Source organism: Astyanax mexicanus, chromosome 25 (assembly GCF_023375975.1).
Source record: "Astyanax mexicanus isolate ESR-SI-001 chromosome 25, AstMex3_surface, whole genome shotgun sequence".
Classification (NCBI taxonomy): Eukaryota; Metazoa; Chordata; class Actinopteri; order Characiformes; family Acestrorhamphidae; genus Astyanax; species Astyanax mexicanus.
Window position 1 is genome coordinate 18,705,506 of NC_064432.1, and position 25,060 is coordinate 18,730,565.

Sequence of the window (25,060 nt, forward strand, 5' to 3'; positions counted from 1 at the left end):
AACTTCCACCACACCGCCCCTATGACTGTGCCATTGATCTCATAGATAATCAAATACCTCCTAGATCTCACATCTATCCTCTAACTCAGACTGAGGAACTTGCCATGGAAGAGTATGTGCAGGAGTCTCTGGCTCAGGGTTTTATCCGTCACTCTACTTCTCCTGTTGCTGCTTCATTCTTTTTTGTAAAAAAGAAAGACGGTGGTCTCCGACCATGTATCGACTATAGACAGCTAAACGCAGTTACTAAAACCTACCTGTATCCTCTTCCTCTTGTACCCGTAGCTTTAGAACAATTACGAGGGGCCTCTGTCTTCACCAAACTTGATCTCCGTAGTGCTTATAATCTTGTAAGAATCAAAGAAGGAGATGAGTGGAAAACCGCCTTTTCCACCACTAGGGGGCACTACGAGTACTTGGTTATGCCGTTTGGCCTTAAAAATGCCCCCTCTGTCTTCCAATCTTTTATAAATGATGTTTTACGTGACATGTTAGGAAAATTTGTTATTGCATTTATGGATGACATTCTCATATACACATCTGATTTGCCCACACATATTCTCCAGGTACGTGCTGTACTATCCCGTCTGCTCGAAAATCAGCTTTTTATCAAGGCAGAGAAATGTGCTTTTCATCTCTCCACTGTCTCTTTTCTGGGATATGTTATAAGTTCTAAGGGGGTTGCTATGGACACTACCAAGGTCCAGGCTGTAGTAGACTGGCCACGTCCCAAGTCTGTGAAGGAATTACAAAGATTTTTGGGTTTCGCAAATTTTTATAGACGTTTCATTCGTAATTATAGTTCTGTTGCAGCTCCACTCACCAATCTGCTACGACATAAAACTAAAACTCTGGTTTGGTCTGAGCAAGCAACTGATGCTTTTGCTACCCTTAAAGGGAAATTCACTTCTGCTCCCCTGCTAAAACATCCTGATCCTAAGGAACCTTTTGTGGTAGAGGTAGACGCTTCTAGTGTTGGGGTAGGTGCTGTTCTGTCCCAAAGATTCGGCTCACCGAGTAAAATGCATCCTGTAGCCTACTACTCGCACAAACTCACTCCAGCTGAACAAAATTACGGAATTGGTGATCGTGAACTCCTGGCCATAAAATTAGCCCTAGATGAATGGCGTCATTGGTTGGAGGGGGCTTTGCATCCGTTTGTAGTTATTACTGATCATAGAAATTTAGAATTCTTGAAGTCAATGAAATGCATGAACTCCCGTCAGGCTAGGTGGTCCCTATTTTTCTCCCGGTTCAATTTTACTGTGACCTACCGTCCAGGTTCCAGAAACACCAAAGCTGACGCTCTTTCCCGCATGTATGATGAGAATAATTCTATTATTTCTGAACCCACCACAATTCTAAAACCTGAGGTAGTCTTGGCCCCAATCAGGTGGGAGATCTCAGATGAGATCAATCAGCTTAATGAAGTCACACCCCCTCCTGTTGAATGTCCTCCAAACAAGACGTATGTACCTAATCAATGCAGGGGTAAATTAATAACATGGGCCCATACTTCTTTAACTTCCGGGCATCCTGGTGAGACTCGCACCCATCAATTACTAGAGAGTCGTTTTTGGTGGGAAACTATGCGCGCTGATATTCATGAATTTGTTTCATCATGCACCGTATGCGCACAAAGTAAAACTCCACGTACTCTACCTGCAGGTAAACTAGTACCCCTACCCGTTCCAGCTCGACCTTGGTCCCATCTGGCAGTCGATTTTGTCACTGATCTCCCCGTATCTTTGGGTAACACAGTAATAATGACGGTTGTAGATCGTTTTTCACGTGGAGTTAAGTTCATCCCCTTTGCTAAATTACCCACAGCATTTGAAGCTGCAGAAACTCTTTTTAATAATGTTTTTCGAGCTTTTGGTATCCCCGAAGATATAGTTTCCGATCGTGGTCCTCAGTTCATATCACAAGTTTGGTCAGCTTTTATGAATAGGTTGGGCATTTCGGTTAGTTTGACTTCTGGTTATCACCCCCAGAGTAATGGTCAGTGCGAAAGAATGAATCAGGAACTAGGAAAATTCTTACGTATCTATTGTTCTAATAACATCCATGACTGGGCTCAATATCTCCCCTGGGCAGAATTAGCACAAAACTCACTGGTCAGTTCTTCTACCAAACTAACTCCCTTCCAGTGCTTCCTAGGCTATCAACCTCCTCTCATGCCGTGGTCAGCTGAACCATCTGACATCCCTGCTGTGGATCAGTGGATGCGCCGTAGTGAGGAAGTGTGGGAGGAGACTCACAGACGTATCGAGGCTGTGTTAGCGCAACATAAACAACAGGCTGATCGCCATCGCCGTGAGGCTCCTCTATACTCCCCTGGGGATCGTGTTTGGCTATCTACCAGGGATTTCCGGCTCCCTGAGGGAAACAAAAAACTCTCTGTTAAGTTTATTGGTCCTTTTAAAATTATTAAACCCATCAATGAAGTCACTTATCGCCTTGAGCTGCCGTCTAATTACCGTATCTGTCCTTCGTTCCATGTCTCTCTTCTTAAGCCGGTTATCCCTGGTCCGCTGGATGAAACTTCGCATGGGATGCTGCCTCCTCCGCCGGTGCTCATGGATGGGGGACCTGTCTACGCGGTAGAGCGCCTGTTAGACTCCAGAAGGAGAGGGGGTGCCCTGGAGTACCTGGTGGATTGGGAAGGTTACGGACCTGAGGAGAGAAGCTGGGTTACTGCAGCCGACATCCTTGACCCGTTGTTGGTGGAAGAGTTCCACAGGTCTCACCCGTCTCGCCCAGCACCACGCCCTAGGGGTCGTCCAAGGAGGAGGTCTCCTGACCCTGGAAGGGGTAGGCGCTGTAGGTCGGCTGCTACTCGGTCTCTCAGTTCTGTCCGTGGCTCCAGGACCAGGGGCCGTCCCAGGACCAGGGTCCCTGTCCAGGCTATCCCCGCTTCAGGTCCTCTCTTCCGTCGAGCCTCCGGTCGGAGAGGGGCGGTTCCGGTGTGTCGTCCTCATCCTTCGGTCCTTTCGGACTCCTCGGGGGGGAGTACTGTTACGTCTCCAGTCTCTCCTTCCACACTCCCGAACTCCATTTCCCATGAACCCACTGGTGATGACGTCACTGTCAGCCGCTCACCTTCACCCAATCGCGTCACGCTCCCCCGTTCAGACTCACCTGTGTTCTAAGTTGTTCCGGTTCTATGTTTTGTATATATAGGGTTCTGTTAGCATTGGTTCCTTGCGAGGTATTGTCGACTCATGTTGCGTACTGAGCGTTTTTCCAAACCCTTTTCTGACTGCCTTTTTGTTATGACCCTTTTTCCTGTATTACGGATTTTGCCTTTTGTCTTCGCCCTTATCGGATTTGTTGTATTATCGGATTGTCTTTCTGGCTTCGGATCTTGGACTGTTTCCTGTACTACGTCTTCTGTTTATACTGTGAGTTCTGTTCAATCTGTTATCTGGTTGTGTTATCCTGTTTACGGCTCTGTAAATAAACCAGTCTTTACCTTTTATTCGGCAAGCGTCACCCCTATCTGTCTGGTGTTACACAAAGTAGTTAGCATGCTAATTTAGCAAATACACTGTATATTGATCACTGACCAAACATTTTTAACACTTTAACACTGATAAAACAATTTTAACACTTTAAATACAAAAAATCAAATGAATAGTACATATTAGTTAAAATCCACTTCAGCTGAGTAAACATATAACATTTCCCTAACCGCTACTATTGTTGAATCCAGGCTTATTTTGGAGATTTTGTAGCAGACATACTCATCATGGCATCTTAACCACACTAAATCTGCCAAAGACAGCTTATCCATTTTAGTTTTAGTGTGTTTATTAAGATTATGGACATGATTAGCTAGTTGCTGTTACCTATCTAATAATGTTCAGCAGCTGTATTATAACAACGAAATGGTAGCTAGCTAAGCCTTTTGAAATAATAATAAAAGAGAGAGTTAGCATGCTAGGTCTGCAAATCTTTATATATTTGGTAAATAACACTTCAAAGACTTTTATGACAAACAGTAAGTTCTATTTGCAACAAACTGATGCTCAAATTTGCCCAAAACAGATCAAACAAAACCCTTATCATGCAGCATTATACAGAATATATTACTGAGAAAGAGCTGGTGTCTGAGACACACATTAAATTGCTTAACATGCTGGCTGTGTAGACATCTAATTAAGTACAGAGACACAGCCACTGTGTTATCTTAGCATTAGCATTCTCTGAATACGTGTTCATTAAGCTACTGTGAAAACAGCGCATTTTAATGCCAAACAAACAAGTAAATGTCACGTTAAGGGCACACCGGTTATTTGCTGAATTATAATAGATACCTGTGTGTGTCTGTGTGTTTGTGTGTGTGTGTGTGTGTGGAGGCAGTTGTGTGTCAGAAAAACAGGCTTTTCCCTCAGACTAAAACACAGGCTAAAAAAAAACCCACTGACACTGCCATTAGCGAAACCGCACAGTCAGAGTGTTGGAGGAGTGAAATGAAAGAGTATCTCTGCCGTGATGTTTCTTTCGTAGGTTGCAGCTCATAGAAGGATGAAAAGGAAATTGTGTGTGTGTGTGTGTGTGACAGAGAGAGAGAGTTTGTGAGAGTGTGTGTGTGTGTTATGTAGGTCAGTGGCGCAGCGAGGCGTTTGAGTACAGAGACTCTATTGACTTTGAGTGGCGGACACCTTTATTCACATTCAGCTCACTCACTCTATCAGAGCAGCATACAGCTGACTGTTACTCTCTCTCTCTCTCTCTCTCTCTCTCTCTGTCTCTCTGTCTTTCTCTCTCTCTCTCTCTGTCTCTGTCTCTCTCTCTCTCTCTGTCTTTCTTTCTTTCTGACTCAGGTTATCCCTTTTCTCAAATTTAGATGCTATATCGACTGGGGTGGAACAATATATAGATATATCTCGACTCAATCATATCATATTAATATGTAGTGTCAAATATTAATATTTTTTATACATTTTATTGACACATTCTCTAGTAGAGATAACAATTACCATATTGGTACCATGCCTAATGACAAGTGTGGGGTATGAGGGGTATATTGAGCTGTGGAGCAGTGTAATAAACTGTGAATGAACTATATACATATGGTGCTCCATTTAGTACCCGCCTTGGGATGAGTTGGGGAGTAGGAGATATACAGCATGACCAACATTGGATGACCATAATCATCCAACATCATGATCTCGCTAAAGCTCTTGTTGCTGAGTGCAATCAAATCCTCACAGCAATTCTCCAAATTCTGTAAGAAGCACTTTCCTCCTATATTTCCCATTCCAACAATCAAGCAAGATACTCTTGGTTAAATTGAATCTTTATTATCACAGTATTAGATAATATATATTTTTCTCATTCCTACTTCTCTTTCTTTTCTTTCTTTTCTCTCTCTCACACTTTGTTATGACCTTTTGCCCCTACTTATTATAAGCTTTCCAATCTCTATCCATCTGTCAGTTGTCTCACTCATTCCTGTGCACTCTCTTTCTCTCTCTTTCTTTTTTCTCTCTCTCTCTCTTTTGTAGGTGACATCCATGGTCAGTACACCGATCTGCTGAGGTTGTTCGAGTATGGAGGTTTTCCTCCGGAGGCGAATTACCTCTTCCTGGGTGATTACGTGGATCGAGGGAAGCAGTCTCTGGAGACCATCTGCCTCCTCCTGGCCTACAAGATCAAATACCCTGAAAACTTCTTCCTGCTGCGCGGCAACCACGAGTGCGCCTCCATCAACCGCATCTACGGCTTCTACGATGAGTGTACGTGCACCGGGGAATGCGTACTGTATATACACACATACATATTTCTAAAACACTGACATAGACTCTTTCACAAACACAGTGAACTATTTCCACTTCTCTAAAGGATTATTCACACCTAGTCTGATCTGTTCTATATTTATCTGATCTGAGTCTGATGTGTTCATTTCCTTTTATGCTCTGTAAACAAAGATAGAAACTCTATAGAACTCATAAAAATCAGCCTAATTTTAAATTATCAATGAAATTAGAGCAGAAATATTTACACAGCATCCCAGTTTGCAAGTTCTGGACTAATTTGCACGTGATATTTTGATATTTAACCTAAATGCAGGTAATCACCAAAGATGCTTGTTTTTTTTGTGCTGTAGCTATAATGCTAATGTGTAATTGGGTTGTGACCTACTGTTTTCTATAAACATTAACCTGGTAGAACATCTAGCTCCAGACCAGCTTCTGCAGATTAAGAGCTCTTGACCAGCTGAATGCATGTTGCATTTGACTTTGATGATGCTTAGTCATGTTGGTCAGCCAGTATGGTCAAACTTGGTCAAACTGGAGGTCTAGCTTGTTGATCAGTCAAGCCATTAAGCTCATATAGAAAACAATATTACTCTTCTCTGGTCAAAAGTTAAACTGGTCAGCAGAGATTGCTCGATTAATTCCATTTATTGTCATTGCATGTGACATACAGTGGAATTAAGGTGCATACTCTGTGACGATGCTCAAGATATAGTATATATTTATATATAAATGCACATACAAAAATTGCACAGTTGTCTGAAAGGTGCACTCCAGCACAATCATGGCGGTAATGTGTACTATTTCAGTGCAGAATTCAATATGGTGATGGATTTTGGGTAAAAACTGTTCATCAGTCTTGTAGTCAGTGCTCGTATGGTCCTGTTTCTCTTCCCTGAAGGAAGAAGTTCAAACTCTTTATGTGCTGGGTGATAATCGTCCTTTATGATACTAAATGAACAGATGCTATGCTAATTACATAGCTATAACTATGCTATTCTGTGTACACAAGCTTCCAAATTTACTTTTAGAAACACCAGTCTTGCATTTTCAGGACAAAACTAAAGAAGCATCAAGAAGCAAACATGTTTTGTCCCATAAACTAAATTTCACTGTTGGAAGGAAACTCTTTAATTTGGATTTGTGGCAGAATTTTTGCTGACTGTGAGTCCTGTAGGATGTTTAACATTTAGTAGATGTTAAATGATCCGAGGCCAGCCTGGCTGGAATTTCTATTTTGCTACATCAGCGTAAAGTTGCAGATGAGTCTGCATGAAGCACTCTGGTGCAGCCTGCAGGATAAATCATGAAACTGCACAAACAATTCATATATTCTCATATTTGGAATGCTTTTCTATTCACACCATTGTCCTTCAGTTTGAGGGATTGGGTTTCAGAAACGTGATCTTTGTTTGTGTGTGTGTGTGTGTGTGTGTTCTGCAGGCAAACGCAGATTCAACATCAAACTGTGGAAAACATTCACTGACTGTTTCAACTGTCTCCCCATTGCTGCCATTGTTGACGAGAAGATATTCTGCTGCCATGGAGGTGAGTCACCACGGAAATGTCTGATAGCTTTTTAGGCAAATCAGCATGTGGTTGAGGTTTCACCAACCAATTCAACAGAAATATAAAATCAACCACGAGCAGTGACTGCCTCATACCCCAGCACTTTCAAATGATATGATAAATCATTTGTTGGTATCATTTAAGTTATATCTGTTAATTTACAACAATGATTGGCATATTTATAATAAAATAATAGAGTAATAAAATGCTGTAGTAAAATTAAAATCATGCAAATAATTGTATTAGTTGGAGTATATACAGGGTATCTGCAGATCCTTAAAATGGTCTTAAAAAGCATTAAACTAATTTAGTAAAAATGTAGACTTTAATTAGTCTTAAATCCATCTTCCAAAGGTTAAAAAAATTGCCCAGACAGTAAAATCGCATTTTGCAGTTTACAAATTTTATATGAAAGTTATATTCAGACTGATTTAAAATATAACCCCAATTTTGCCCTGGACCCTATTTTCAGGAGAGCTCATGTACAGCTACTTTTTGTGTTTATTTTTGATTAACATGTTTGCTTATTGTAAAATCTGTAAACTTGACATTTTGTTATTGAGCAAGTGCTCCTTATTTTTCTTTAAATGGTATTAAAATCTTAAATTTAATTTCCCTATACCTGCAGAAACCCTGATTTAATTTACATCTTCCTGATTTAATTTACATCTTCCTCATTGTCTCCTCAGGCCTGTCCCCAGACCTGCAGTCTATGGAGCAGATCAGACGGATTATGAGGCCCACAGATGTTCCAGACACAGGTACTCTCACCAACTCTCACCAGCCATAATAGCCAGTGGATTTAGATGGAACTCTAAACACTAGCAAAGTTATTATTTTTTATATTTTAAATGTTATATATATATATAATATTGTGTTTCTGGTGTTCAGGACTGCTGTGTGATCTGCTATGGTCAGACCCTGATAAAGACGTCCAGGGCTGGGGTGAGAATGACCGCGGCGTGTCCTTTACGTTCGGAGCCGACGTGGTCAGCAAGTTCCTGAACCGCCATGATCTGGATCTAATCTGCAGAGCGCACCAGGTGACTTCAGTAAAACTAAACTTCAGGACCTCCAACAATATGACTTTAATAATTATATATAAATAGAATAGAATATTAAGATCACTTTTAACAGTCATACAGGTGAGCAGACAGGTGACCTTACTCATCATTGTGTGTGATTGTTTGTTTGCAGGTGGTGGAGGATGGTTATGAGTTCTTTGCGAAGAGACAGCTGGTCACTCTGTTCTCTGCTCCAAACTACTGCGGAGAATTCGACAACGCCGGGGGCATGATGAGCGTGGACGAAACCCTCATGTGCTCCTTCCAGGTAACACTACTCACACGTATCTGCACATGCTCATGCACAAATACTTTTTTTTAGTATTTTACAGTGCCTATTAGATGTGTCTCAGTTTGAGAGAACGGGTCTGCCAGGCTAACATAGCTTAGTTTTACTGCTTTCTAACTTCCCAAAATATACAGCACTGTTCTGCCCCTGTTTAGTACTCACTATTTCAGTGACATGCTATCTTAGTCATTTACATAATTATCATAATTATTATTCTTACTGCAGGTTTTGCTAAGCAGAGACAGATATTTTGGACATAATATTTCATACTTACATGGGGTGGCAGTTGTGATTTTTGGCAGAAAAAGGGGTTGCAAAATGGTTTAACCTGGTCTTTTATAGTCCCAGGGCCAGTTGAAGCATGCCCAGTGTGGGCCAAGTGGCTTGAGCTATCTTGAGGCTGTTATACACTGATGTGCCAAATGTCATGGTATAGCGAGGTATAACATGATTAGGGTCCAAAGTCATGAGACACAATGCTCATTGTGTCAGTGCTATTTAAACTGGCTGAGGAACATTAGCCATTTTTTTGTTAAAAATAATGGAAATTTTATAAACATGCATAAATGTGTGCCTGACCTGGGTCAACTGATTCATATTCTATGTTACTAGATCCTGAAACCTTCAGAGAAGAAGGCCAAGTACCAGTACGGGGGCATGAATTCGGGACGTCCCGTCACTCCACCCCGCACAGCCACCCCACCCAAAAAGCGGTGAACATCTAAACGAGTGACATCTGAAAAGGAGAGAGAGAGAGAGAGCGCGAGAGAGTGAGAGAGAGCGAATCGGGCATGAAGTATGAGGAGAGAACGAGTGTGAAACTCCCTCTGCAATTTCTGCAACAACGGAAAAAAACAATGTAGTTCAAAATTGACGGCAGAAGCAACCTTTCTGATTTTAAAACACTTATAAACTCCCATCCCGATCCTCCAGCACCCTATCTCCCACCCATCCTCCACACTTTTTTTTCTTTATTCCTCTTGTTTGTCTTCATTTTTCTCCATCCTTTCGTCTCATTCTTTGTCTGTGTAACCACATGTTTTTTTCAATGAAGTTTTTTGGGGTTTAAAAAAAAAAAAAGACACACTGTATACACACTGACACAACAAACACTTATATACAAACGAACACACACACACGCTCATACCACACACCTATCAGTGTATCTGTCTGCATATCAGAGTGCTCTTCTTTTTTTGGTTTTGCTTTTGCCTTTGACAGAATGATGTACATTGACTAGCTTTTCTTTTTTTTTAGTTTTCCGTTTCATTCTTCCGTTCCTGTTTGAGAGAAGCAGGAACACGTAAATAAACCAATAACTTCATCTGAGTTTTCAGTAAATAAACGAGAGTAAACTGAAGAGGCTGTGTGGTCAGTTTTTTGCATTATTTAACATTCTTCGATCCACTGTGTCACATGTGTGCTGGGAAAACATAACAGGCATTACTGTCCCACAGTGAACAGTGAGCGCAGTGAGTGGAAATGATTGTGATCGGCAGCATCTGGCTAGAATTGTCCATGTGCACAGACAGGCAACTCATGGACAATCTGCTGTGTGTCTTGTTGCAAAATACTGCAGGGCACCTTCAGAGGTCTGGTGAAATCCATGTCTCAAATAGTCAGATCTGTTCTGCACTCTATACTAGGCAGGTGGTGCTAATATTATGGCTGATTGGTTTATAACATAGACTGTGTATAGCTGGACAGAGCATCGTCTCTTAAAAGTGAAGCCACCACAGGTCAGGCGCCCCCTGCTGTTCGGCTGCAGAAAGCTGTGTAACTCCACCCATCCCCATAGGTTTCAATGGCAAAACAGACAACTTTCACGTTTTTTTCTAATATACTGTAATTCTACCTCCATTATTTAAATGCAACAGCTAGTGTAACCTCTGCTTATATTGTCAAATTTTTATATCCCCACAGAATTCGGTTTTTAAAACTTTATTCGGCTCTATTCAAAAAAGGTGTGGTTATGGTAAAAGGGCTGCTTATGGGCGGGACCAATAACAGACCGTCAGCTCCGCTCCGCCCCGCTCTGCAGTCTGTGACCGCGAGGCAGCCCTCAGGGGCGGGGTTATTCAAATGAGTAGGCGGTCTCTCCACAGCCTTTCTCCCTCCTCTGGTCTCTACTGCGCAGACTCTGGTCTCTGTATCGCCAAAATGGCGGAAGATTTTGGCTTCATTTTCATTGAATGAATGGGAACGGCGACACGGCGTCCATCTTTATATACAGTCTATAGTTTATAAGCATATTGTAGTAGATCACAGTTTTATTCATCTATTCACCTTTAAATTAAAGCTGTTAACAAAATTTACACATTTAAATTAGGATTAACAAGCAAAATCCTGGTATTTAATGCCATTTAGATCCAATTATATTATATATTTTCATTGCCAATGTTTAATATATACAAAATAAAAATATAAATTAAATATGCATTAATGTTAACAACTATAAACACATGACATATAAAATATACAGATGGATATATCACTTGTACATTAATGCATTAGATTATGATTTTTTATTAAAGTATTCTGACAAGGTGAGTGGAAGAAAGCTGCCAAAAAATAAAAGAACATAAGTAGGATTCTTCACATTATTTTATGGATCTATGTTATAAAATATTTGATGTGTTCTAATTTATTTTACTACAAAGGTTTCTGCCACTGAGCCATTTTTACTGAAAGCTTGCAGTTACACGTTTGGTTCACTAGGTGGCGTTAAACTCCTTCTCATCTGTCTATCAGAGCTTCACATCTGTCTACCTGTTATTGCATATAGTCTGCTAGACCAACACTTTATTACCACAGCACTGCTAATGACTAGACATTAACTTAAAGGGCCAGTATAGGTAAATGTAATGATCAGTATACCAGAACATGAAGCTTTCTTCCTCAAGGTTAGCTTTATGCTTTCTCCAGTTTACATGTGCACACATTATATTAATATTAACTAAAGGCCAAAGGTGTTCAGACACCTGTTCTAATTCAGCTAAGTTTTGGTGTACTGAGCGGGTCGACTCCAGTGGGATGGGTTCCTCTGACTGAGTCTTGGTTCCTCTTAAGTTTTCTTCCTCTTAATGTAAGGGAGTTTTTTCTTGCCACTGTGTCACCACAATAATTGGCATCTCTGTGGTGCTGCTCATAAAAAGCGTGGACCTGTTTTTTTCTGTAAAGCTGCTTTGTGCCAACTTCTGTTGTAAAAATACGCTATAGTAATAAAATTGAATTGATTTGAATTGCATTGAATTAAGGGTGCACCCATTGCTACACAGCTAGCACTGTCTAGTACTTTAACTGGTGTTCAAATCCAATCAATACCTGTAAGATGATCCAGAGCTGAAAATCTAACATAATTTGCTAAACTGATTTGTGCTTTCATGGCACAAGGCAACCAAACGCTCACAGTAAGGTAGAGCAAAGAGAGGCCAAACCCCCTTTTAATACTCTTTATTTGAGACAAAAACACTGGGCAAGCTGAGGAAACCTGTAAATACACCCAGATATGCCAACATGCCAAGGAACTAGTATTGTGTCCCATGACATTTGTCATCTCCCATAAATGCATGTGTGGTTGGCTACCTGACAGTGAGCTGCTACATCATGTGGGAGACTGTGGTTCAATTCCTGGTCTGGATGACTATACTTCTCTACACCAATAAGAATAATTGGGCAAGACCCCTAACACTACATTGGCCCGCCTCTGTAATATGAATAATCTTGTAATTTAAGCCAGATGCTACCAGTCTCACTTACAAGATAACACCTCACGACTTATACAACACAGGTATTTGTGTTCCCAAGCCATACTCTAAAGGTGTAACACTTCATGATGAATTTCCAGTACACACTGCTATCCCATAACTTTGGGCCCATCAGTGTACATACAGGCTAGTGTATGAATATTAATAGAACAGCCTCTGGTCAGTGGTTCAAAAGTCCAAAAGCAGCTGTGGAAAATGCCGCACGGCTTGCAGTCCTGTGCCATGTGTGCTGCGGTTGGACCCTAAGCTTTCTGCAGAGGCACGTTTTAGTCGGCTTTACATGAATCATGAAATTACAAATCATGTCGTGGACCTTATGATTTGCCAGTGGGCCTTACAGGGAAGGACTTTATACGTCTGTTGTGGTGCAGTCATGGTCCGCTGGTGGTGATTAGAGGGCTGGACCGGGTTAGAGACATAAACACTCATCACATGACCTCTGTCTACAGCTCGGAGAAGAGGAATAGACATGTTTAATCCTAAATCAAAGGCATATATACTTATTTAAGAGTCTGTGAGCTTCAGAGTCTTCTGAACTAGGATTGTGACTTTTGCCATGTCCCATAGAAGCAAAAGAACGCTGCACTGACCTGTGGGATTTGTGTGTGGTGTGTCCTGCATTGAATGTGGGTGTGATTTCTGTCAGAGAAAGAACATTTCTAGCTATATGCTGCTGGTCACGATCAGTATCATCATTATTACCCCACTGTGCTGTTCACTGTGGGTGGTAATGCCCTCTTTGCCTGAGAAATGTTAAATACGTTGGGAAGTTAAGAAAAAGTTGGGGTGTTAATTATCCAACATCTTGAACTTGCTCAAATCTACACAGTAGTGCTCAAAAATCTAGCCAGCAGAGACAGTTAATCCATCAAAAGTATGACTTTTTCATTGTCCAATGAATAAGCATGTGTCCCAGTACTTTTGTTCAAAGATGTTTGTGTTTATTGATAACAATTTTGGTCAGAGGGATTCTAGAGCTATTCTAGATTCTAGAGATGTAAAAGATTATCCAGAGACTAGAAAACAGACAAAAAACATAAATCAGACTCCCGATGCTGCTGTTGCTGCTGTTCTTGGAACGTTATACTAGTCCAGACCTTAACGTCATTGAATTTATTTAAGATGACTTGTGGAAGTGATAAGCACAATATGCTCCAAAGTCTAAGAATTGGGAGGTGTGGAGAACACTGATAAAACATTAGAAAACTGTGATAAACCTTTAGATGGATAGTCTTTTTAGCTTCTGTCTAGAACAGAAGTGTACAGTTTCAGTTGCAGCTACAGAGACAGGCTCTCTTGGGCTCAGAAAAGCAGCTGTTGTCCTGTTGACTGTCACAGCTGCTCAGCACACACGCAACTGGTCAGTCAGTCCTTCTTTTGAGCGGGTTTTAGTTGCTGCATTTACATTGAGCTTTAAGGTTTCTTGATTATTAATTTTATATTTAGAAAAGACAAACCCATCTAACAATTTTTTGGCAAGTAGAACATTTTATGGACATTCCTAGAATGTTGAATCTGTCTCGTTTTCTGGATGTTCTTAGAATGTTTTTGTGTAACTTTTTAAAAAGTTCTGGTAACATCACTGTAATGTTACTTCGTCAAGGTTTTTAATTTTATTTTGGGTAGTGTTAGTTACTTTTAACATTTTCATAATATTAGTATTTGTCTAGCTGAGAAACTTTCTAATAACATTGTGATGCAAATCATTATTATGTCACATGTTTTCAGAATGTTCCTGTTTCTGTAACTTTCCTAGAATCATTTTAACATTGCAACACATTTTTACAATGTTTTCGGTTAGCTTGGATGTCAGTAAATCAAAATCCTTAACAAAATGACCAAGTTGTCAAAGACTTGGCCCAGACTAGACGAGCCTGATGGTGAGAGTCTTAGGCAGCAAGTGAATAGTCAGTTCATGAAGGGTAAAAATCGAACTAATTGCTAAACAACTGGGTTTTAGAGGCTTAGCATATCTATAACATCAGACAGGTCTTTTGGGGTGTTCCTGGTATCCAGTAGACTGACAACCAGTGAACCAGTAACAGAATAAGAGACGCCCAAAACTGCTGCTATTGTATTGTTACCAGATATCACAGAACACCTTCAGACGTCTTGTGGAGTTAATGTCTCATTGGGATTAGAGCTTTCAGAGTTTTGGCAGCACAAAGTTTTAATGTTATGTGTATTTGCTGTGAATGAGATCTAAAATTACAAAACATATTATTAGCACTAAAAGCTGGTGTAGATGAATCATTGCGTAGTGTGAGTGCGGGTTCACATGAAAGGGTGAAAGAGGAGAGATGGGATTAGGGTTTAGATCAAAACTTGTGCAGCTGGTTGAGTGATGCGGCTGTTTAAACACACCATGCTGAACAGCTGATGGAGCTGCACCTGTCGCCTAACCAACTTAGCAGATGTCAAAGGTCATGCTAGTTTTAAGGAGCCGTGACCTCTGAGCTTGCTGTGAGAAGGTGGGAAAAAGCAGTGAAGGAAGCCTCTGGCTGCGTTATAATCCTCACCTGGTCTAAATGTTGATCCTATCATTAGAATTTGCATGTCCAGTCCCAGGAGATGTCCCACAGACATCCACGGCTAGACGTTATGCAGGGCTAATCAGATTAGATTCTTGTAGGTAGTGTTATCTGAAGAATTGGTTATTTTTGCTAATTGGCTCCCACAACAGTTAAATGAAGTAATTACCACGGCTGTTAGTATTTTTTTTTAAAAACTCCCCCTAATGGACTGCTGAACACATGCATTTGTTGACAAGCTAATAGATACAAACAAGCAAAGACATTGCTCAAATGCTAACAAGACATTAAGCCACTGAAATTAGGTTAGGTAACATCTAACCAATATAATATATCATCATCATGTCTAATGACGTTAGAATGTCATGTTAAGTGGACAGTATACTAGTGTAAATTTATAAATCATGTGTTTTAACCCGCTGCCCATTCCCCAGTACTATTTCCACATCACAGATTGGCAGGTATGGAACACAATTGCAGGCAAACACAGCCTTCTAAAAGCTACATGACCAAAGATTGAATAATACAGTATGCTGTACATTTTGTCAATATTTTTTGATAGATGGATAAAGCTTAGGTCAAGGTAATAAAAAAAAACTTGTCATCTAGTTAAAAATATACCCTATACTGGTAAACAAGCTGGTTAACCCAGACAGTCGTAGTGTATACTGCTTTTGATTTTGTCCATTCTTAGTCTTGCTGCATGGTCCACCAGCTTGGTCTTACTAGACATGCTAGTCTTAGCGGTTGTCTAGCTTTGTCAGGAAGAGCTAAACTTGTAAATCCAGCCTAGCCAGGTGAAGCTAGACATAGCTAGCTTTTTGTTCAGCAGGGTATGCACGCTCATCGACATTTGCCTTTATTGTTTTATGAAAATGAGGTAATGGCTAACTCCAGAACTACGCACATGCACTCACACTAATTCGTGTGCTCCCAGAATCAGGTATACACACTTTCCTTTGCACTGCTTTTGTGGTAAATGAGGTAATGAGGTAATGGCTAACTGTAGAAGACTGCATAGTTGAAAGCCTGTCATTATTAGTCATTAAGTCAAACACTCCACTGCTGCTGGATAAAGACAGAGTGGAGAGCGCTGAGGGAGAGGCTATACAAACAGAAACTGGCCACATGGAGAATGCTAATCTATCCATCATCACATACCTGACTGCAGGACGTCACAAGAAAATCTCGCTCCGTGGCCTGGAAAACTTTAGGGAATGGATCTTTAATGAAGTGCTTAGTAATCTACTGAAGTCTACAGCAGCGTTTTAGCGCAACTTTTACAAATTAATAACAGTTGACTTAGAAAATAAACTCAAGTTTAAGGAAAAACTCTCCAATAATATTTAGAGAAAAATATGTACGGTATGGCAGATTTTTTTTTTTTGAGAAAAAAAGTCACATTGCAGAAAGCTATTGTACGCTTCCATCCACATAAACTGCAGACTAAATCCACCAATGCATGCATTTTATAGTGATGCCACATGGCTTTAGTTTATCATACGAGTTCATATCCCAAAAATGTTGGAGTCTTCTTGGGGTCCCTCAGAGTCTTCTCCTTTAGTTTGGCTGAGAAGAACAAAACTAAACGCAATATAAACGATGCAAAGGCTCCAGGATATACGTGTGGGCCTTGGTGGCTCACCGGTAGAGTCATCCGGCCGTTTGCCTTTGGAGTGTTGAAAGTCGGGGGTTCGAGGCCTGGTTGGGGCGGTCGCCTTGGGGTACCTTGAGGTTTCTCCTTTAGTTTGGCGGGAAGAACAAAACTGAATGAAATACAAATGATGCAAAAGCTCCCCAAAACTTTTGTGGGCCTTAGTAGCTTATCAGAATAGTCCTCCAGGCCTTTGACCTTGGAGTCTTCGGTGTGGGGGTTCGAGACTGGATTAAGGCGGTATTATCTAAATTTTATTTTATTTAGATAATTTTATAATATTATGTAAATCCTAAATTTCCTTCGGGATAAAGTATCTATCTATCTATCTATCTATCTATCTATCTATCTATCTATCTATCTATCTATCTATCTATCTATCTATCTATCTATCTATCTATCTATCTATCTATCTATCTATCTATCTATCTATCTATCTATCTATCTATCTATCTATCTATCTATCTATCTATCTATCTATCTATCTATCTAATCTTTTAGTTTGGCTGAGAACAACACACCTGAACAAAATACAAACGATGCAAAAGCTTCCAAATCCCTTGCAGACCTTGGTGGTTTACAGCCATTCGTCCGTGGAGTCCTTAGAGTGTCAAAGGGTGGTACTTCAAGACGGCTTGGGGCTCCCTTTTTTTTAAGGTCTTTGGCGTGTCTAAGGTTGGGGGTTTGAGATAAAGTTAGGGTGGTCTTCTCTCAAGGTCTTCATCTTTAGTTTGACTGACGAGAACAAAACTGAATGAAATACAAATGATGTCAATTCTTCTCAAGACACTTGTGGGGCTAGCTGGCTCACAGGTAGAGTCCTCGGGCTCTTTACCCTAGAAGTCTTTGGAGTGTCAAAGGTTGCGGGTTTGAGACCGGGTTGTGGCAGTGTTCTGGAGACCCCTTGAGGTCTTATCATTTAGTTTGGATGAGAAGAACAAAAACAAACAAATTTTGCAAAAGTTCGCCAAACACTTGTGGGCCTAGGCCCTTGGAGTCTTTGTAGTGTCGATGTTGTCCCATTTGTAATATCAAAAAATTTCACGGCAGATTTTTTTGTCATATATATCATTCATCATTTACAAGGATGTCCACGTTCTTCAGAATTATCATCTGCTAAACCGGGAGAACATGCTTTTGTGTCAGACCTGACGGCTTCCTTATTTACTGATCTTTATCTAGTCTCTGCAGACTTTAATGACGTTAGCTGACCTTGGAAGGCGCCGGCATGCAGAAGAGTATATGTCTTTATGACCGCAGATAGATAGACTTCATGGCAAGTCATTCAACACATCCGCCAGAGTAACTTGTTTATGGGCAGCAGCTGTAATGTGACAGAAGACAGAGAGTCTTCCCTCTTATCTGTCGCCTCAGGTTGTTTCATGTAGTCATTAAAGTTTAGAATGGTTATGTAACCGTGCTGTATGACTGTGGACAGATTTAGCATCTTATTGCTCTATTTACTGAAATCCTGAATTCAAAGACATGGTTTTAACACCATTTTTACTCTGCCTACATTTTTGGCTTAATAATTTAATGAGAAATGTCAAATAGTTAAACTTTATTATGAGCAGACATCGTGATCACTTGAGAAGGTTGCCCATTTTTTTCATTTTAAGATGCTCTTGAGGTTCTTTTGCAGCATTTAAATGAGTCCGATCAGTAATTATATCTCTACATGCATTAGAATCCAACAGTCATATTCTTAATGAAGACCCAGTGACCCAGTTCCATTAGCAGTCTAATATATGCCCATGCTATAACACTACCTCCACCATGTTTGACAGATGATGTTCTATCCTTTGGATCATATACCTTTTTATTTTATTTTTTTTTAAACCCCCCTCAACAAACATCAAAAGTCATGGCATAGAAACTAGAATTGTGTCTTATGACTTAAACAATTAATGGGTGTATGGATGTCATCTGGGTCCTCCAAGGGTCCCTGCTAGTCTTGCTTTTCATCTTTTTGTTTGTGCATTGCAGAGAAGGTGCACATTTAGACGTATTTAAATTCCCTTCCTGCATCTTTTCGGTCGCTGTCACTGGGAACAGTTAGAATGAGTGAAGGACAGTGTAGCTTAAGGGCATAATTATACTGTCAGTGCTGCGGAAGAAGAGTTATGAGTGTTTTGCTTCATTGCCTCTCTGCATAAGTGATTTAGACATATAGTATAATAAAGTTGGGCTTTTGGTGGAGCAGGTTAACCAGGCTGTTTGGAGAGGGTGCTGAGGTTTCCGGCAGGCACAAAGAGAAGATGCACAGCCAAAACGAGTTTAATTGTCAACTCAGTGTGAATGTGGCAGTCAGAGAACAGCCAAATGCAATTAAATGGAACCGTGAAGACGCAATGAAGATATATACAGACCACAAGAAACCCATTTCAATCTTAAAAGTCACTTTAGTCTGGATTTGTTTTATACTCAGACAGCAACAATGCAGAAAGCATTACATAAATGTTTCTAATAAAGTGGCCAGGGAATAGAAGAGTAGAAGTATAACGTAGTAGGGGTTTTAAATAAAGATGCCAGAATGTGGAAGTGCAAGCTAAATGGGTACTGGTTAAAAAAAGAACAAGGTGCATTTTTACAATAAAGTGGTCAGTGAGTGAAAGTAAAAAGGAGTTGTTTCCAAAAAAAGTGTCCAAACTAACAATGCAGGTGTTTCTAATAAAGTGGCCAGTGCATGAAGAACAAATCAGGTGTTTCTAAAGAAGTGGCAAATACGTAGAAGTATAAGACAGTTGTTTCTAATAAAGTGTCCAGTGGGCAGAAAAAATAAAAAAGTGGCCTAATTAAGTGGCCAAGCAATGTAGAGCAGTTAGTACATAGCACATAGTAAGCATCCAATTACATATGATGATTTATTTATTAGTGTGTAAGTGTGTGTGTTTGTGTGTGCTTCATTGTCAGATTAATGTACTGAAATGGAGACACACCCAAGTGTATTTCTATATCTTATGTTTTTCTGTCTCTAGGACACACACACACACACTTACACAAACACACACACACACATACACAACCAATATGTATGTATACGTATGTAAGTAACTATGTCATCAACACAATTTCACTGTAACCTCAGAGACCAAAAGGAAATAGTTTTGCTCAATTAGTCCAGCATGTAAACAAAAACACACACACACACACACACACACACACTGATGTATATGCTTCTGGTATGATGATTAGAGCGGTTGAGTGTCACATTTGGGAACAGTCGTGGCTGTGTTTCAGACAGTTCCCTCAAGTCGATGTGCCACTTATCTGTCAGGGGATCAAATTTTGGCAGAACATAAAAGACTCTGTGTCAGTGCCGCTGCCGAGGTGTCTGGGAGGGAAAAAAGGCCTCCTGTCCCAACCAGCTCATCAGGTTTCTCCTCGCTGCTCCATCATTCTGAGGGTCAAGGGTCGAATGTGAAAATTACACTAGCTTAAATGCAAGGAATACTAAAACCAGCTTCCTTAAACAGAGAGAACAGAGAATCTGATGATTTTATGTGAGATAATTCTTAATTCTAACAGATTATTAAAGGTGTAAACAAGGCCTAATGACTTAGTTGTTTAGTATATAGTAGTCTGTCTTATTAGTAAGAGTGTTAAAGAATTGTGTAGCATAGTCTATGACCCCATTTACACCTGGTCCCTTCATGTGAACTAGTGCCTGGATTGTGCACTTGGTAGGCAAATGTGAATATAATCCTGATACTCAAGAATCATAAGGTGACCAGGTGTAAATGTTCTTTTAAACACTTTTCTGTGGTCAGCGTCAAAAGCATAATGCTCATCCAAATACTGCTGCTGTCTATTATTATCATTATGTCATAGCCACCAGTTTCGTCAGGTCTATATCCGATTGTTAAATGTATAGGATGCTATTGGATGCACTATCAACTCTACACTCTTATCACAACATCTACAAGAACTGTGTGAGAATATTCAAGATGCATGGGATTGATTATTGCAGGACACTATTAAGAACCTCTACAACTCCATGTCTAGACATAAGGCGTGTTGTGCTTCACATGCGTTACACACTATATCTGTATGTGTAGCTTAATATATATTTATTATAAAAAAATTCTTAGATATTTATAAATATCAGTAATTTTTTTTAGTCATGGTAACTTGGTATCTTTCTTCAGAATAGTGCAAATATATATTTTTTTATTTGAACTCACGTAATTTACCCTGGTTTTAAACCTTAAATAGACATTTTTTGGTGGCAACAATCAGTAGAAAAGCTCAGGTGCTGCAAATATCAAAGTTTTACTGCAGCCCAGTGGCAGGGGGAACATTTCCACTGGATATAAGCTTGTTTTGTAACAACAGCATTACTGTGTGTGTGTGTGTGTTTTGTGTGTGCTGTGTGTGTGTGTGTGTGTGTGTGTGCTGTTTGTACGTGTATGACAGAGAAAGAGAGATGTCACTTCATCTCTAGTGTACAATTACATACACATGCCTCAACAATCCACAGCATTGTTGTGGCTCATGCATTAGTGATAGCACATGTCACACACCCGCTGTATGAGCTGCATGCCCAAACCAACCACACCATGAGTGAAAATAAACAATAGTCTGATTTAAACAGAATTAAAACTGCAGGTGTGAAAATGCACCTGGCCACTATCAGAATACTGTGCCTTTTTCATCTCATAACTTAAAAAAATATATAATTCCTTTGACTATTCATCATATATACTTTTTTCCCCCTTACATGTGTCCACATCTGCATGACAGGGAGGACTGTGACAGGGTGGACAATTCTAGTGAAAATTATATAGATTGATATAAATCCTAAAAGTTATACATAAAGCTCTGGAAAAAATAAGAGACCACTTTAAAAGGATGGATGAATTTCTTTGATTTTACCAAACAAAATATAATCAAGAGTAGGGCTGCCACGATTAGTCGACTAGTCACGATTATGTCGACTATTAAAATAGTCGACGACTAATTTAATAGTCGATTAGTCGTTTTTTTTTTCTTTGTTTTTCTCTCCAAACTGCTGCGACTGCCTTTCTGTCCTGGAAGCACATGCGCAGTAGTGGAAACCGGGGTAGGTAGTGGACGACATCTCAGGACATTATACAGACAGGCTCTGGTTTCATGGCTACCCCACTACAGAACTCAAAAGTGTGGGATCACCAAGAAAATAAAAGTGAAACGCGTGCAATGCAATATCTGCAATGAAGAACTTGCCTTCCTCCGCAGCACAACCGCGATGCACGAGCACCTGAAAAGGAGGCATGTTGTGGCTGATTAAATGACGAAGAAGCTAAATTGCTATTTAGCTGCTAAAATTAGCGTAAACAGAGCGTTAACTTAGTACTTAACTTACTCATCTTGATAGCTTTAAAACAGAGGTCACTAATAGGCGGACCGCGATCCGGATCCGGACCCAGACGTTGTCACAAATGCCGTCCCAAACCGATAAACTACAGAGAAGGATTTCATTCTGACAGTGGCTTCTGTTTTCAGTGCTTTTCGGTGCAGTAAACTCAGATCTGTGCAGACCGCTGCCCTGTGTACGGTAATGTACACAATATCTGGACGGAGAGGCATTTTTATTAATATACTTTTTTTTCATAGTTCAAACAACCTCACAGTTGAGATGTTTCATAAATGCCAGTGCCTTATCCTTATTTTACACAGTTGTTTACACTTTATGCTAAACAGTAAAATAATTGTCTGTTACAACAAGCTGCATATTTCATTAAAGGTTTAATGAACTATGATTTTAATTGTTTTTATTTTTAGTTAGCATATAGCTGAAATCTAATGTTGGTTGTATAATAGCAGCTGCATTCTATTGTGATAAACTGTGTTTTATATTCAATTAACGTATGATCCGATTAGTCGACTAATCATAAAAAATAATCGGTGATTAGTCGACTATAAAAATAATCGTTTGTGGCAGCCCTAATCAAGAGTAAGCTATATTCACAAGCCATCAAACCAAGCTGAACTGCTTTAAATTTTGCACCAGGAGTAGCATAAGGTTATCCAAAAGCAGTGTGTAAGACTGGTGGAGGAGAGAATGTCAAGATCCATGAAAACTGTGATTAAAAACCACGGTTATTTCATCAATATATTTATATCTTTATATTGTGATATTACTGTGATATTTTAGCATGACAGTGTGGATGGCTTAAGCTTAACACCAGCTAAATATGAAGACAGTATTAGAACTTTTAAGTAAAATAATAAGTGTCTTTTGTTTCCTGAAAATAAAATAGTATAAAGGTTGTGATGTCACTGCTGTCAGAAGTTACTTTCTTATCCCAGAATGGCAGGATTGACAGGGAATTCATGGATTAATAAATCATTGAAATGTCTCTAAGGATACAAACATCTTCAAATCTTTTATTGATACAGGGCTTAAACAGCCCAAATAACACCCACCAAGAGCCACCATTCATTGAGAGCCTACCTCCAGTAGACTTCAAAATCAGTAGCTTTTGCTCAGCCCTGCCAGCACATTTCACATCCAGAAGCTCAAGCAACCAATGAGCCGTCAGCTTGAGCCTTAATTACACACCCAGTCTATTTACACACAGCACAGATACTGGGCAGATTTGTTTACAATGCAAACAACAACTGTGGGAATTGAGGCCTACACAAAATCACTACCTATATCTGTCATATACACAAATCTGTTGATGACAAATACCACATATACCCAGTGGAGATGTAATCAAGTACACCACATTTAGAATAATTGAGCATGTGTGTGTATATGTGTGTGTGTAATTTAAATGGAGACTGTTTGGCTGACGGAAATAGCACAGCTAAAACAAATTCATCCCTCATTAAACACTGGCCTAAAGACACTCCCTGCACTTCCTGTGACATGAACTTTCCCTCTTTGCTCTGCAGCCATAATAAAAGACTAGTACATACCACTGTTCACTGACCCAGAGTGTTTCAGAGAGATGTTACAGCACATTTAAAGCCATAATAGCTTAAGGCTGAGCTGAATTGTATCTCAATTTTTGTCCTTTTTTAAACTATTGATAGAATTTGATTCTGAAGGTAGTTCTTTATATTGTATCAGACTTTCATGAGGACCAACAGAAGTGCTCTAAAATGTATACTCATATACATACTCATATGGGTTTGGCTTCATGTTTGCTCTCAAAACAGCTTAAATTATTTATAGAAATTATTCTAATTCATGTAGACATACAGTATCACACAGCTCTTTGACCAGCACCTTTATGCATAAGTCTCCCGTTCTGCCACATCACAAAGGTGTTCTACTGGATTCCGATCTGATGACTGCGATGTACCACCACTGAAGAACACTGACCTCATTCAAGTCAAGTTTATAAAACCAGTTCGAGGCCACTTTTGCTTTGTAACTTAAGGCATCAATGTGCTGGAAGTAGCCATTAGAGAACTGGTAAATCGTGGTCATTATGGGATACACATGGTCAGTAACAATACTAAAACTGTTACATTTAAACAAACATTCACTTGTATTGACTGGAGTCAAAGGCATCCCCAAACGATTACACACATTAGCATGGACCAGTGTTGCAACAAGACAGGTTGGGGCCAACGAGTCATGCTGTTGGCTCTGAATTCTGACTTTACTACCTTGGTGCCTCAGGAAATCATCAAGATTTATTAGCCAGGCTACACTTCTTCTACATGTCTTTAACTCTCACCTGCAGTGATATTGTGATAAATGCAGCTTTAGCTTTCTGTTCTTGGCTGACAAAAGTGGAACCAGATGAGATATTCCATTAAAACCGTGGATCAATTGTGTCAAAAGTTATAATGTTACGTCTTTAAATGCATTTATCATGTCAATTGATAGGGATTAATTGGTAGTGTCAATGAGCAGCAATTTCTGCAGCCAACCTGTTTAGCTTAGCCCTTTGTTTATTAGCTTCTCCTGGTTTAGACCCTGCTTTGTTTTTGACTATTCTTTTGCCTTCCCGTCTTGCTCTGTTTTGGTCCTTCTGTCTATGAATTCACTTTAGATGAAAAAATGAATCAATGACCTGAGTCAGGCTTCTAGGCCTCTAAACCCATTTGCAGTATAAACAAGTTGTTTGTTATCACCTAAATCAGCTTGTGGTTAGAAATGTGTCAAGTCAAAGTCAAAGTCAATTTAGCTCCTTCATTTCACTTCTAATTGAACTTCCTGGAAAGTGAAAGGTAATGTAGTCGAGTAACATTCCTGGTGGGCTGCTGCTGGTAAGAGGAAACTTGAGAACGCCCAGCAGGCAGATCTCTATCAGATAGACATTAAATGAATTATGGACAGCCATGAGAAAATCACAATATATTAATTTTAAAACAATCATCCTGATCATGTTCTTTGTTAGGAATAATTAGAAAGTTTCTTGGCTTCGCTTTTCTGGTGAAAAGTCTGAGACTGTGGGACATCTGTTGATGCACAGTCTG

General features: G+C 39.9%; 2 protein-coding genes across 2 annotated transcripts in view; one reads left to right on the forward strand and one right to left on the reverse strand.

Moving 5' to 3' along the window:
* The window catches only part of LOC103033313 (serine/threonine-protein phosphatase PP1-beta catalytic subunit), a 46,265-nt gene extending 36,218 nt beyond the window's left edge, over window positions 1-10,047 (forward strand). The window contains exons 3-8 of the mRNA XM_007230177.4: window positions 5,514-5,744; window positions 7,209-7,313; window positions 8,024-8,095; window positions 8,226-8,377; window positions 8,532-8,666; window positions 9,300-10,047. Coding sequence (XP_007230239.1) covers window positions 5,514-5,744; window positions 7,209-7,313; window positions 8,024-8,095; window positions 8,226-8,377; window positions 8,532-8,666; window positions 9,300-9,404 — 800 coding nt within the window. The 3' untranslated portion in view covers window positions 9,405-10,047. The remainder of the gene's footprint in view (window positions 1-5,513; window positions 5,745-7,208; window positions 7,314-8,023; window positions 8,096-8,225; window positions 8,378-8,531; window positions 8,667-9,299) is intronic.
* The window catches only part of rela (v-rel avian reticuloendotheliosis viral oncogene homolog A), a 136,053-nt gene that overhangs the window by 74,491 nt on the left and 36,502 nt on the right, over window positions 1-25,060 (reverse strand). The gene's annotated exons all lie outside the window — the stretch shown is intronic.